At 38.3% G+C, this 16,692-nt stretch overlaps 1 protein-coding gene across 1 annotated transcript; it reads right to left on the minus strand.

Moving 5' to 3' along the window:
- Positions 1-3,940: 3,940 nt before the first annotated feature.
- LOC120291979 lies at positions 3,941-5,202 on the minus strand. The gene is made up of 2 exons (XM_039309809.1): positions 4,983-5,202; positions 3,941-4,854 (listed from the first exon to the last, which is right to left on the minus strand). Exons 1-2 carry the CDS (start codon positions 5,200-5,202, stop codon positions 3,941-3,943), a joined length of 1,134 nt encoding a protein of 377 aa, XP_039165743.1.
- Between the last annotated feature and the right edge of the window lie 11,490 nt (positions 5,203-16,692).

Below are 16,692 nucleotides of genomic sequence, written 5' to 3' on the forward strand. Positions count from 1 at the left end.
ATGACCTAGAACTTGGGGACAAGGTTTTAAGATGACCTAGAACTTGAGGACAAGGTTTTAAGTTGACCTAGAACTTGGGGACAAGGTTTTAAGATGACCTAGAACTTGGGGACAAGGTTTTAAGTTGACCTAGAACTTGGGACAAGGTTTTAAGTTGACCTAGAACTTGAGGGACAAGGTTTTAAGATAGAACTTGGAGAAGGTTTTAAGATAACCTAGAACTTAAGAGACAATGATATGGTTTAGGATGACCAAAAACCGGTTCACTAAGGAACAAATATTTTGAAAAAGAGTTTCAAGATTACTTGAGAGCCAATCTTGCGAAATAATGCCAATTGTCAAATCCTTTCAGAGAGGATTTTAACAAAATGAGATTTGATTAACCATCTAAAGGTTAAGTCAAATATGCCAAGTGGAAATATCCTAATCAAAAAAGGTCTTTCATACTGACTCTCAAAAAGGGCTTTTGTTCCCAACCATTGATATGGGAAAACTGTTTAATCCTCACTAGAGAAGTCTCACTCAACCTATGTCTATGGCTTGCGGAAACGTTCACAGTGAATACAATCCATTGATCAAAAGGTCTTTTAAATGGACCGTAATTATAGCTTGGTCATGGGCTTACACAAAGGGTATGCACTTTGAGGCCAAGAAATGAATATTCAATCAATATCTTCATCGAGTTTACAAGTCAAGAATCTTGAAGATAAGATAAGATAGGATTGCTTCCACTCCTTCTAGCGGTAGCTCCAATGTGATATTCTCATTTCAACTCGAACCATCCCAATCGGAAGAGACTTCGGATAAGGGTTGTAATGTTGGTTCGGGTAAGGCTTAGAAATGCTTGAAAAACTTTCAGATATCAAAAGGTTAAAAAGTGAGTGATTATCTTGGCATCATTACCATCACACGACTTCTCAAAAATTTGACTCTTGAAATTTAACCTATCTCGAGAGTCCTTTGGGTAATTTGTCTTGAGACATGAGAGCTTTGCTCTTCGTTCTAATGATATTGCTTGCACTACATGTTTTCTCTTGCAAGATATTTCTTTTGTTTTTCAATGAATGATCTTTTGCATGATCATGGATTTCGCTCTTTTTTGCACTCTTGCTTTTCTTTGCATTTTTTTTCATGGGCATTGGCCTTGTTTTTACTAGGCACACTGCTTTTTCATGCCCCCTAGTTTTCATTCTCTTTTGAGCATTTAGGATTCTCGAGTGGCATTTACAAACATTACCAATATTCTCAATTTTGTTGGTAAATCATGTGCCTTGCCCCAGTGTGGGGAGATAATCATCACCTGGGGTTATGAAAGAATTTGCATATGGCTCAAATTGGCTAAGCAAAGGATAATTGTGTTTGTGGTAGTGAACAGAATGCTCTTCGTCACTTTGGGATGCTTCGAGTCTCGATAAGAAATCACCTGAAGCTAGCACAAGAAGATTGATACAAGTGAAAGCAATAAAATCTTTCTTAATCTTTTGCTCCGTAATTTTCAACCAAGACCCCCTATTTTGCCCCAATGTGGGGTTGTTCTTGACAGGGTTATTTTGGAAATACTCCCTATTTGGCTCAAAGTGGCTTGCAAGGGATATCAATAGTGTTTGGAATTAAGAAATGAAACGCCTTTATCATTTCAAATCATGTATTCACCGTGAATGAATCCTATGCCCTAAGACATGGTTCTTTCCACTCAATTCTCTCATAGTGTATGAGGACGTGTTTGGTAAAGGTGTTGCCTCTCATCATTTTAGGCACTACCACCTGGCATATTTAACAATCCTTTTCGGGTTTTCCAAAGCACACTTTAGTTAAATTCAACTCCTTGGGGAAATGAAAATATAATAAAATTTTGTCTGAAAGGACATGTTTCCTTAACCCTACTGGGGAGATTTTTTGGAAGTAAGATTGGACAACATTTGTAGACAGAACAAGCTTTGCTTAGCACATGGGTTCATTTCTAGAGCTCTAACTGTACTTCTAGAATTCTAACCGACTCTTTTGGCATTCTAAAGGATAAGGTCACTTCTAAGTTCTAAAGAAGAATGGACACTTTTGAAAGTTTTGCATTCTTGAGATGAACCTCTTGCGGATAGGTAGAATCTTTCATAAGAGATCCTACAAAATGAACAAACATACAGATGCAATATGTATGCATGAAAATGCATGATGCAAACATCCTAAAATGGCTCGGATTCAATCCAAAAATGGCTCAAAGGCCTTTCACTTTATTCATGGATAATACTTCTTGACAGCATCAGCATTTACAGGTCTTGGCAATTCATGACCATCCATTTCTACAAGGATTAGTGCCCCACCAGGTAGCACTTTCTTTACAATATATGGACCTTCATAGTTTGGAGTAAACTTCCCACGAGGATCTGGAATAATAGGTAAAACCTTCCTCAAGACAAGATCGTTAATCTCAAAATGTCTTGGTCTAACCGTACAGTTAAATGACCTAGCTACTCTCTTCGATAGCTTTGTCCATGGCATAAAGGCTTTTACCCTCTTTTCATCAATCATATTAAGTTGTTCAAATCTTTGTCCCATTCAGCTTCAGAGAGCTTGATTTGAGAAAGTACCCTCAGTGAAGGAATTTCCACTTCCACGGGTAGTACAACTTCCATCCCATAAACCAATGAGAACGGTGTTGCCCCAGTCGAAGTACGAATTGAAGTTCGATAAACAAAGCATATGGCAACCGATCATGCCAATCACGATAATTTTCCACCGTTTTGGCTAAAATCTTCTTGATGTTCTTGTTTGCTGCTTCCACAGCTCCATTCATTTGTGGGCGGTAGGGAGAAAAATTCAAATGGCGAATGTGGAATTCTCCAAGTAAATCATCGCTTTAGGAACTCCATATCGGGCGATGATATCACGATGACGGATGAATTTTGCCACACTTTTGCAGTAACATGGAGTATAAGAATTGGCTTCAATCCATTTGGTGAAGTAATCAATGGCTACTAAGATAAAACGATGTACATTCGATGCTTTAGGATTAATTGGTCCGATGATGTCGATGCCCCACATTGAAAAAGGCCAGGACTTGGACATTTGATGTAGCTCATTAGGAGGAGCATTGATTTTGTCTCCATAGACTTGGCATTGATGACAACACCTCACATGTTGAATACAATCGACTTCCATGGTCAACCAATAGTAACCGAGCCTCATAATTTTCTAGCCAAAAGATGACTGTTCATATGAGTGCCACACTCTCCTTCATATATTTTTCAAGAGCCCAATTAATCCATTGGCATCCGCTTGAGAGAGACCTGCCCAATCTTGGTTTCTTTAGGGTTGTCTAAATCTCCCAAATTTACAGTGACCGGCTGTTCGGTGGTAGGAGGTTTGGACTCTTCATGTCTGCGCCATTCTTTTTCAATACCTCGAGGATCATCTTCATTCTTTGAGTCAGAATAATCGGGTTCGTCAAAGTCTTTTGAATGCGAATCCGAGCCATGCAAATGACTATCATGATGTGAAATGTCATGCTTGAGATGCAATTGAAAAATGGTTAGTATATATACATATAAATAAATGCAATGTATGTAAATGTCATGAAAAATTTGTTTTCAAATTCAAGATTTTTTTTTTTTTTCAAAAATTTATTGAGAACTAGCCCTCATGTCATTGGACGTCATTGTTCCACTAAGAAATTTTGAAACTATAGATCATGTGGAGGCTCAGGCCTCAAAGCATCAGCATATGACTGATTTGGGCCTCACACGTCTATTAACAAAACATGAATTTTATTGATATGCAAAAATTGCATTACAACATATATCATCTTGGATCTAGAAAGTTTATGATCCAGATTATTTACAAAGAACGAAATGACAGAATCGGGGAGAAATGAATGAAATTCCCTCGCAGGGGAGAAATGAATCGAATACAACTAAAAATTAAATGCAAGAATTAGAAACATTCCTTACACAATGGGAACTATGGGTTCTTCATTTCCATCGATAGCGCCAACCATGTTGACATCTTCAGAATGCTTTGGAAGGGGGTTTTGTTGGACATTCGGTGCCGAGTCCTTAAAAGTGAGCAGTTTTTTATCCAACAAATCCTGGATCTTATAACGAAGCATCAAACAGTTGTCCACATGATGACCTTTTTCACCCATATGATATTCACATGTCTTATTAAGGTCGAACCCGACAAACTTTGGCGGGTTATCCCTCGGGATCTCTTTTGCCACAAGATGACTTTCGATCGGCATTGGAAGTAGTTGTGACATGAGTCTAGGCAATGGAGTAAATTGCCTTTGAGGGGTTTTTCCTTTGCGCTCGAAGTTTCGAGAAGAATTCCCTACCTCCATGGCAAGTTTATGAGCCTGAAGGTTGTATGGCTTCTGAGAAGAGGAATTTTGTATGTAGGCGATCTCCACAGCCGATTCCTTATCTCTCTTCGGGGTATATCGACGGTTTGTGTTCTCCATCAACCTTCCTTCCCGCATGATCCCCTCGATGCGTTCTCCCAACTCTACAAATGTAGCAAAGTTCATACAAGTATGGTTGTACATCTTCTCAAAAAGATCACGGGGCATAGCTTGAAGTAGCAATTTCATGGTCTCTTTCTCAGATAATGGCGGTTTTACTTGAGATGCAGTGACCCTCCATCTTTGAGCGTAGGCCCTAAATGATTCAGTTCTTCTTTTCTCAACTTGAACTAATTCTTCTCGAGTCGGAGCGATTTCAGTATTAAACTTGTATTGCTGAAGGAATTCATCAACGAGATCTTCCCAAGTACGGATTTTCTCCATGTCCAACTCTATAAACCAGGTTAACGCAGGACCAACCAAACTATCTTGAAAAGAATTGATCAGAAGTGGGGGATTATCTGAATAACGAGCCATCTTGCCCAGATAGTACTTCAAATGAGTCTTTGGACATCCGATGCCGTCGTATTTCCTTGTGAACTCCGGCTCCTTATAAAATTCAGGGACCGTAATTTTGGCAAAGGGCGACAGTTTAACCCCTGCAACTGATAGCCTTGCAGCATGCAAAGGCGTTCTTCGATCTTGGCGAGGCGCCTTGCATTTTCTTCATCAAAGTGCGAAGTTGGAATCTCTTTAGATGGAGGCTCTGGACCGATAATTATCGGGATTGCAGTGGGGATCTCTTCTACAGGCCCTTTTGCCACAGGCTCTACTACCGGCACTTCAGGGAGCGCGGTAGGAATATTCATGGTAGAAGAAACAGGAGTTACAGATGTCAAGTTTTTGACCTGGCTAGAGAGATTAGCCAATAATGTCATTATTTGTGCCATTTGATTATCCATATTAATGACACGGGCTCGGGTATCTTCGTTTTCCATTTTTGTTTGGTGGCGAGTTCATATAACAAATCTTTCTTCAGCCGTTTTTTTCAAAACCTGTGAAAGAAAATGACTCGAATTAATACCAATCAAAAGAAACCATTAAAATACAAATCCTAGTCAATTTTATATTTTCTTGAGATGAAATAATGATAAGAAGTGTATATGATCCCAGTATCATATAACCTCCTCTTATCAAAATTCCTCAAAAGAAATTATACAATTGAAAAGGAACGACGACAAATATTTAATCAGAATGCCCCTTTTCTAGAATGTTCATGAATTTTATTCATTTCATCGAACAATTACAAGGGAAACATAATCTTGCTTTCTTGAAGCTTACAAAGTAGTTCGATTTTACAAGGAATATGAAAAATGAATACAGGGAAACCTTGATAGAAATGAGGGAAATACAAAGGAAAACTTAAGGACTAGGTGCGATCGCACGGAGACGCTTGTTATCATGGGCCAAGCGTTCCTTAGATCAAGGCATCGTCTTCTTGTTCCTTAATGTGAGCTCGTCGAAAACCTGTTCAAGAACTTTTCCACGTCTTGATGTCTTGGGTCGAGATTCACCAATAGTCTTAAGATTCCCAAGCATGGGATCACATCCACTTCAAGTTTACCCATCTAAACCTAAACCTAAAGGGGCACCATGATTAAACATATCGTCGTTGGAATATAAAACGCATAATTGAAATATGGGAAGTAAAAGATAAGGACGATAAAAAGGAACGATCACTTACCCACAAAACACATGGCAAACACAAGTCACATGTCGCATGAAACCGTGAGGTTTTGACGCCTAAGGTAAGGGTGCTAAAGGCTCAAGGTCCTCATCCCAAAGGATAAAAATAGTTTACCCACCGCTACTATCGTCGGTCAGTGTTATTTTTATCGGTTGGGATGAGCGGGTTTATGTAAGTAATAGATTACCACGAGCATCCACTCGCAGATTCCACCCATAAACCCTCCTAAGGTCCTAAATTGGGCGATCGGGGTTTTAGACCGCAGTTGTGTGTGCAGTGTTGTGCTAAAGCTTGTAAACATGCATTTAAATGTAAACATTCAACACTTCAATATAAACACACATACATTCATACATCCTCACACCACCTGCAAAACAAGGGGTTTACAAGCACACCTCCCCTTATGACTCCCACCTACAAAACCATTTAACACGAGATTAGCGACTAACCTCATTTTCCACGCGACTTTCACATGCAGGCGATCCTACATAAGACATGTTAGTTGAAACACAACAACCATTTTTAAACGGCTTCAAGTCCTCTTAATCTAGTAACAAGTCCCCAGTGGAGTCGCCAAGCCTGTCGCGACCCGATCTCGCCCCCTCAAAAAGTATCCAAGGTTGGGAAAGGTCGGGTTTAGGGATACTTGATCTCAAGATCACGAGCTCTCCCAAGCTCGTACCCGCGTGACAGGTAAGGTTTATTATGCGATCTAGGTATTTAACAACCTAAGAATATACAGGAGTCGCCACTAGTCTTAACTCTGGGGGTCAGCTAGAAACTCAATCGAGGGTCGGGAGTGTTCCCTCGATTCCTACGCAACCAGATATCTAGGTTCGGGGACTTGGGTTACGCTAATATTGCTATTAGCGCCCTTTCGGTACCTAAACAGTATGTTGTGTTTTTCATAACATGTCCATGCGTTTCTTTTACATTTTCAGGATCATCAATTCCTAGACTAAGTGATCATGCGTGGTTGATCATTTTCATTCTATTCTATTTCTGATAAATGAAAGGAAATCAAACAATGAAAATGAAAATTAAATTGCAAGACATGAAGTAAACAATCAAGATAAAACAGTAAACCTAATCATGCAATTCTAAAGAATATATAAAAAGAAAACAATCGAGAAAGAAAGAAACCCGCAACTCGTCGGGCTTTATACAATGCATAAAACCCGAGACATATGTCGGGAAAATGAGCATTACATGATAAGGGTCGGAGTGGACATCGACCTTCACCATGTTCACGCCTTCTCCATCTTCGGGATCCTAATCTAAACCTAATCTAATAAACCTATAACTAGGTATACAATGGAAGGAAACAAACAAACATATCAAAACATCAAAAACAAGACATTATTAGTGTTCAAAAATGGTGACTAAAGTCATGAAGTCCTTAATCAAATTCTAAGTGAAATCCCAAGATTTAGCATCATTATGTATTACACCTAAATCATCTATCTAACGATCACACACAAAGCATATAACATGACAAACATTCAAGCCACATGACCTTGGTCCTCAATCAACCTAAAACAATGAATGAACCAACTAAAGATCACTTATTCCAAAACATGCACCATTGAATTCCCTCAACATATGTATTAAAGGCAAACAGAGCAATCAATGTGTAACCCACATGGTACCTAAAACCGTTTTGTAGACAATTAATAAAGGATGTCATTCCATGAAGGAAGCACCTCCGGATTCCTAAATGAATTTCTAAAAATATTAAGAACATGAACAAGTCAATCAAGAATAGATCATAGCATGTCACACCGTCATTCTACAACATATTGAAAGCAATTTGGACAAATCTACTATTTCATCTTAAGACTAACAATAACTTCAAAAAAGACAGCATTGCAGTTCAAGACAAATTCAGATTTCAAAGCTCAAATTGAAAAAAAGGAAAGGCAGGGCAAATGATGGGCAAATTGGACAAACTAGGCATCGTTAGAAAGCTTAAGCAAGGTGTCCTTTATGCAATTCCTATTAGGTGACAATTGCAATTTAAGTCTTTTTCTAGCTCAAGCAAAGCCATTTGTATAAATGGTCAGATCAGATCATAACAAGCAGAACACATCAGCAGATTAGTGCTCTTTGCAAGAAGCATCAAGCAGGGCAAATGATGGCCGATTCAGGCATGCAATATGTCATTTTAAAGCTTGAGATGCCTAGTACAATTATCTAGAAGACATTAAGTCCTAATAACATCATCTACCATTTCATATCAAGTGATTTACACAAAAGGTCATCTGAAACAAAGAGACAAACATTTGGCAGATTCTAGACCAGACTTTGGACAGACAAAAATCATATTAAATGAAGTCATATTATGGAATTCTATAGCTCATTGGAAAGATAATCGAACCATCTTCAACCTATATGAAGACTTCGAACACAGAAAACCACAACGACCAGCTCATATTAAGTCATTTGTACAGAAGGTCAGATCAGCGAAAGAAACAGAATATCAGAGCAGAACAACTTTTCAACCAAAAAAATTACTGCAGAACCAAATGACGTCCTCTCGGGGCATGTGAACTATCAAATTGAAGCTTGAGAAGTCTATTTTCTATGTCTAAAAGGGCTCAAGACCAGAAAGCCTCATCTATCACCTCATTTAAGTCAAAACATAAAGTCTATCACAAAGACACGAAATTGCATATTAATAGAAATCAAACTCAATCAACCTCAAGTTCGTGATCATTGATCATCAAATTAAGGCGCTTATCAATGTGTACACACATACATCATTTGCGCTATTCTTCTCATAACAGAACATGTAATTCATATTCACTCTTGGTGGACAAAATCAGAACATGCTGAGCATCCAGATCAATTCATTTTACTCAAACTTGGAGAAAAAATGTCGCAATCAATTTCAGTTTTCGTACATGCGATTCTTGATCACCACTTAAGATCAATTATCAAATAATTGTTGTGGAATGAGGCCAATGAAATGGACTAAAGCTGAGAATGAAAAATGAGCAGGGACCAAACAAGCAACGCACAAACAGAGACTCGACAGAGCAAAACAATAGCTCAATTCAAAGGCCCAATGAGGAGATCAAGGTCTATCAAAAGTAGAACAAAGCAGCAAGGCAAACATACAACCAATGTTGATTCTTCATGTCTTACATTGAGACTATATAACATTCATGCATTACATATACACCTCATTTACACAAATCAAATCGAAAGAGGCACAAAAAGAAATGAACAAATCACGATTGGGGATACACACAACCAAATCAAAAAAAAAAATGCAGCTTGCCTACCATGCGAATGCCATTCATGGCCACGAATACCACCAACCTTCAACTTTGACAGCTGAGAACCAGTTACGCAGAAGCATAGCATGCGCACAAAAAATGTCGAAACAAAAACATACAAAGCAAAAGGAGGCGGTAGACATCTATCAGAACTTATCTGACAAACTGCGAACCCAGAAACACATAGAGGACTAAGAACAAAAGCGTAGATTTTACTCAGGCATTTCCCCAAACATGTGATATGATATGCATTTCCATCAAAGAGTTTATACAAGAATATGAATCAACGATTCACTTTTATTTCCATCACAACAACATCAGAGCAAGCTTATTTTAGGTCGATCATGTTATTTAAGCACATCCTAATCTATGCCATCAGAATCGTTCAAATAGAGCACAGAAACACATACCTCAAAAGTGTAGATGTCGAGTGATGGGATTGAAGAATGTATATCCCGGAATCGTCAATGCCACCGCTGTCGACACGAATCTAAGCCCTGTACTTTGAGCGACCGCCCAACGAGTCGGATTCGGCGCGCGAGAGAGCAGTGAGAGGGAGAGACACCGATCCGGCCGGTCAAATCCGGCGAGAGAATCCCCGATCGAGAGAGTCATCGATCGAACTCTAGAGAGAGAGCGAGAGCCAGAATTGAGAGAAAACCTCCTTTGATCGAGCAATCCTACCTTCGATCGACTTCCAGAAAGCGAGCGATTGAGAGAAAAAGAGGGATCTGCCGAGTGAGAACCGGTAGAACGAGAACGAAACTAAACTTCTCTCGCAATCCTCGACTGCCGGCCTTCGATCTCCGATCTTCGCTAATGAGAGAAAACTCTAGCCTTCGACTCGCTCGACGGAGAAACACTGGAGACAGAGGCGGAAGCTTCCAATGGTGGACGGCACGCGAGGCGGGGATTTTGCCCCGAGGCTAGGGTTTCGAGATCTCCATGGAAGTTCCATCCAGCAGTTACAGAGAGAGGGAGGAGCGAGAGAGAACCCGCGAGCGAGAGCCTCCCCTCCGAGCGTCCCTCGTGCGCGAAAACCCCCCCGGAGAGAGAGAGAGAGCTTGCGGGCCCCCCTGGGAGAGAGAGACTCTGTTCAGCCAAAAACCCACCGCGAGGGAGCCCCCACCGAGAGAAAAAAAGAGCCCCTTTTCTATTATTTTTCTTTCTTTTATTTTTCTTTTTCTCTCCTTTTTTCTTTTTGTTTCCTTTTTGTTTTTTTTTTCTTGTTTTCATTCTTTTTCTCTTTTTTTCTTCCTTATTTCTATTTTTTTTTATCTTTTCATTTCAAACAATTTTTTTACTTTTGCAAATTATTGTTTAAAATGTCGACGAAAATTTCGGGTGTCAACACTATCTATACTCATAAACTACTCACCGTTTGAAACATTAGATCAAGATAATGAATTTAATGAAGTTCCCCCAAGCGGGAGCAATGTGAGAAGTGAGGAATTAAATTCTACTCAGTCTCAATTATAATCACCTGAATAAATAATATTGTCATTATCTAGTTTAAGTGGGAGCTTAATGAAGAATAATATACTAAGTATACAATCTCCCATATGACGAATAAGTCGCAAAAGCATTCCCTATCGACATTTTGACATTAAAATGAAAACTTTTATTGTCGCTTCATAAGATGAAGATGAGCCAAGAAAAAAAGTTCCAAATATTTTGTAGTTGTGCCAATTTAGTTCTAAAATTATTTTTGGCCAATTGAATCATAAATATTTTTATAATTGTGCAAGGTTAGTTCTTTTGGCCAAAATTGACCGACCAACGCTGGTGACAATTTTTTAAATAATATTTTATATTTTTGAATTATTTCATGAATTTCCTCCCTCCTCCCTCCTCCCTTTGGCTCCGGCGACTAGTAAGCTCTTGCTGATCACCAGACTAAGGCGGCGGGCGAGCTTGCCCTCGTCGTCACTAGGTGAAGGTGAGCTCGCCCAACCACAAGTGGGGCGAGCCATCGCTGATCCGGCAAGGCTCACCTCGACATCGTTGAGCTAGGGGTAAGGACTCCCTCGTCGCCATTGGGCAAGCCCTCGCCAAATTTGGCGAGGGTGAGCTCGCCCACTCGCCTAGCAACAATAGGGGCTCGCCTCGCCGGTGGCTCGGCGAGCTTGCCCAGCCGCCTCAGCCAAGTCGCCGAAGCTAAAGGAAGAAGGAGGGAGGGAGAAAAATAAAAGAGTGAGAAAAAAATGTGAAAAGATTTAAAAGTTAATAAAATAATTCTAAATGTAAAACATTTTTAAAAAATTTGTCGTCGGCACCATCCAACTAATTTTATTCGAAGGATTGAACTTTGACAATTGTAAAAGATTTATGACTCAATTGGTCAAAAATATGTTTATGACTAAATTAGCATAATTGCAAAAAGTTTGACTTTTTTTAATAATTCTCCTAAAAAATGGATATTTGTAATGGAAAAAGAAATAGAGTCAATGAAATTAAACTAAGTTTGGGAATTTGTTGATCTTTCAAAAGACGTAAAGCCATTGGGAACAAGTGAATTCTCAAAACAAAGCGTAAAGTTAATGGCTCGATATAAAGATATAAGCTTGCCTTACGGCAAAAGAGTGTAAGCAATAAGAAGGAATTGATTATAGAAATTTTTCCTTATATAATGAAATTTGCTTCAATTCGCCTTATTCTAGTAATAGTGACAAGTATGGATTTTAAATCACATCAAATTAATATAACTGTTTTTTTCAATGGAGAATTTAAAAAAAAAACTTACGTGGAACAACCTGTGGGTTTTATTTTAAAAATATGGACAAAATGTATGTCGACTTTTAATATCAATATATGGCCTTAAGTAATCTTCAAGACAATGATATATATATATATACATTTTCATAATACCATAATGGCATATGATTTTACAATGATTGATGAAAATCATTGTATATATATCAAAATATTTAAAAATCAATTTATGGTCTTATCACTATATGTGGATGATATACTAATTGTTGGAAGTAATATGCAGTTTGTTAATTAAGAATTTGTCATCTTTCAATTTTGAAATAAAAGATATAGGTGAAGCTACATATATTTTTGGAGTTAAGATTTCAAAAAATCGTTCATAAAGATCATTGTCTATTTCGCAAGAGACTTATATAAACAAAATATTTGAACAATCGTATACAAGACTGTAAACACATATATACTTTTATCACAAAAAATGAAGGATTGAGCCATAGACTACATCTTAAGACTTCACAAGAGCGGGATCAAATGAAACATATTCCTTATGCTAGTAGTATTGGAAGTTTAATGTACAATACAATGTGTATAAAACTTGACATATGTCTTACAGTTAGATTAGCGAGTAGATATCAACCCAATCCGGGTCAAATACATTGGACAATTGTCAAAAGAATATTGTGGTATCTGAATGGTACTATTTATTATATGTTAAGTTATCAAAGAATGAATCTGAGACTTAATGGCTATTCAGATACTGGCTAGGGAGGAGATTTAAATGAAAGGAAATCTACTTATGGATTTGTATTCTTATTAAATTAGAGCATCATATCTTGGAGCAAAAGAAAACAAATATATATAGTCTTATCCACGATGGAAGTTGAGTTTGAATCATTTAGATGTTGTTAAGAATACTGCAAACTCATTGTTGGTTAATTAATAGCTTATGCCAAAGGATTTGAAATATCATTGCAAGACCAAACATATATATACTAAGTATAACTTTATATGATTGCACGAAGAGATATGAATTTACAGTATATATTTACACATAGAATGATAGTAGATCCTATGACGAAGCTAATTCTTAGAAATGTTTTACATGGTCATGTAAAATTTTTAGGATTGCGTAGAAGTTAATGTACTGAAAATCGTAATTTCCCTATATATTCACAAATAGTGAAGTTTTCTATCATTATTAATGCATATGAGTTTATTTGATATTTATGCATCTTAATGCTTAGTGCATTATGTTAAGAAAGTACGTCGAACAGATAAGATATTAGCTCATTCACACAGGTAATTGCCTTTATTTAGTGCGTGATAAATAGAGATGGGAGAATTTTAAGCTTAACACTTAAAAATAATTGAAAGTTCAAGCTTAAAATATAAATGTCGCATTAACAAAGCATTAAAATGAGGTCATACGATTTATTATGTCCAAAAGTAAAACGACCTACATATTTTATTTTATTTGTCATTGATGCTAGATGTTAGTCTGATGGATTCTTTAAAAGAAGTAGAATGGTGAACTTTGGTAGACATTGTGAATGCATGAACTACCACATGTACAGTATTTAATATAAAGACATATGCTCTATGAGGAAGCAGTTAATATCATAATATGTATTTCATTATACATATGCATAAGATAACCAATAAGAGTTGGCAAAAGGCAAAAATTTTGATCTCAACTTTTAAACCATATAAAACTCTTGAAAATAAGAGTGTTTATTTTCATCCTCGGCGTGTTTCTCGAATGTGTCTCTTTTGTTACTCAATAATTCGGGGAAAATTGTCCAAAAAGTCATAAATCTATTGTATTTTTGTCAATTCAGTCATAAATATTTTAATTTTGCCAGTTCAATCATAAACATTTTCATTTCTTTGCCAATTGAGTCCATCGGCCAATTTTGGTCGAAAAATGTTGACGTGGACGCTAACGTTGCCACGCAAGGCCACTAAAATCCGACATGGACAATTTTTAATAATATTTTATTTTATTGAGTTTTTTATTATTTTTTATGTTTTTTCCCTTTTTGTCTTTCTTTTCTTTTTGGCTTTCTTCTTTACCTTTGCCAATGGCCAACCATAGCCAACTGACTAGCCTCACCCACCACGGGGAGGCTCAACCAACGAGGGCTAACCCTGATGAGGGGAGCCCTTGCCTAAGCACTGCCCAGTAAGGGTCACCTAGGCAAGGTTGGCTAGGCCAGACCTACGCCTAGGCTAGGCGAGGCCGACCTAGGCCCAGGCCAAGGCAACCTCACCGGGCGACGGCAACACTGGGCGAGGGCTAGCCTCGCCAAATCTGGCGAGGGGAGCCCTCACTGGGGCTTGCCTTTGCCCAAGCGATTGTTAGCCTCGCCTAGACCAGATTTGGCGAGGCCGCCCTAGCTTGGGCGTAGGTCAAACTCGCCCAAGTGACCCTTCCCAGGCTATGCCTAGGCAAGGGCTCCCCCGCAAGGGCTCACCCTCACCCAGCCATTGCTATGGATAGCCGACTATTGAAAGAGACAAAGAATAAAGCCAAAAAGAAAATAAAGAACAAAAGGAAAAAAAGAAAAAGAAAAATATTTAAAATATTAAAAATTATTTATGTTAGCGCTAACGATTCTTCGTGACACCACCAACGTCCACATCAGCATTTTCCGGTTAAAATTAGCAGATGGATTCGATTGGCAAAAAGTAAAGAAGTTTATGACTGAATTAGTAAAAGTATAATATGTTTAGAATTTTTGGACAATTCTTCCCAATAATTCGAGATATGTAATGAGGAATTCGTTTCCATCATTTCCTACAGAGCAAATCTGAAGCAGAGCTTCTTCCAAGTGGCGAAGTAGTCGAAATCGATGGGGAGGTGGGAAAGATGGAGGAGCGGAGACTAGTTCGAGCTTTGCGGATAGTCGAAGCCCAGCTCAAAATCTCTTTTGTTGGATCTTTTTAAATTTTCTGAAAAACACTAGGATGCTTTGCTGAAGATTCTTAACGAAGTACATATACCTGGTTAATTGGGGGAGTTCGTTGGATCCATATTGTCAAAAGACCAAATTTCCTTCATTGACATACGAAAGTTTTGTATATTTCTGTGAGATACCATGATATGGCTGTTGCGAGAATGCTAATTGACAATAGCTCCGCATTAAATATATGCCCTTTAGCCACATCCATCATTTAGGAGTTGACATAGAAAAAATTTGGACTGCAAAATCAACCATTCGTGCTTTCGACCTCCATCACACAAGCGAGATGGCAAAGTCGTAAATAGATGAACAATTTTGCTGAAGTGAGGAATGTAATTCGTAATTTTACAAATAGAATTATATCTTTTGTAATGGGAGTGAAAATCAAGAATATTTTTTGGTATCTTCTGTTTTCGTTCTTCACGTTTCCACATATCTGAGTCATCCCTATTGGGTCGTCCCAAAGTAAAAACCGAGCTCGAGTCAGCATGACCATCTAAGATACGACCACCACTCGAATCATTTTTGTCAGGTTTAACGAATTGAAAGGACAATTGAGAAGCCATGCCTCGAAAGAGTAGGTCCAAGACGTGATCAGAGATTTGATTCATTATGTAACCATCAGATCGCGACACAAGGGCTTTCTTTTCATCGGTGCAACAGTTGCCACATTCTAAACGTTAAGGCCCTGTTTGTTTATTTTTGTTTCTGTTCTTTGGAACAAAATTTTCTATTCTTTCTTTACCAAAAAAAAAATTATGTTCTTTTGCTCCGAAGAATAAAAAAAAAAAAGAATAGAGACGCGTTTGGTAAAACTTTTGTTCCCAAGAATAGATTTGAAACAGAAACAATAAATAAATAAATAAAAATTATTTCTTGTTCTCGAAAATAATTTCTATAAAAAAATAAAAATAAAAACTCAAAACTCTTCGTTTGTTTATTTCTCTTCCGTCGGTGCCCTCTTCGGTTGGTGCCGTCCGTCTCATGTCCCTCCTTTCTCCGTGTCTCAGCTTCTCCACCATCATTCTCTCAGGCTGACGAGGCCGGGCAACCTTCTTAGGAGCGTCGCCGGCCCTTGGCGAGCTAAGCCTCGCGTGGCTAGGCGAGCTCGAGCTCGCCCAAATCTAGCGAGGCCGAGCCTTGTCTTGTCCGGGCGAGGTCGAGCCTCACGGTGGCCGGCGAGGCTCACCTCGCCACCGAGGCCACCGGCGAGACTCGGCCTCACCCCGGCGGGTAGCCGGCCCCGTCGACGACCAGCCACAAAGGAGAGAAGGAAAAAAAATATATATGAAAAATATTATATAAATATTGAAAAATTAAAATAAACAACAAAATTGTATGAATTTACCAAACTTATTTATGTTTCTGGAATATAAATTTTTTATAGTTATCAAGCGCGTTCTTATTCTCAAAAATTATTCCTGGGAACAGAAACAAAAAAAAAAAAAAAAAAAACTATTTCGGTACAAAAATTGTTCCCAAAACAGAAACTTACCAAATGCGCCCTAAGATGATCAGTCCACTGAGCAGAAATTTTCTCATAACCAAGCAAAAGCAAAAGGATTTTTCACTGCAATCCCTATTTCAGTTTGCTTCATCGCATCAAGATAACTCATGCGGTTTTTCATTCTCCAATGCATACAATTCATCAGTCCG

The sequence above is a fragment of the Eucalyptus grandis genome, chromosome 3 (genome assembly GCF_016545825.1).
Source record: "Eucalyptus grandis isolate ANBG69807.140 chromosome 3, ASM1654582v1, whole genome shotgun sequence".
Classification (NCBI taxonomy): domain Eukaryota; kingdom Viridiplantae; phylum Streptophyta; class Magnoliopsida; order Myrtales; family Myrtaceae; genus Eucalyptus; species Eucalyptus grandis.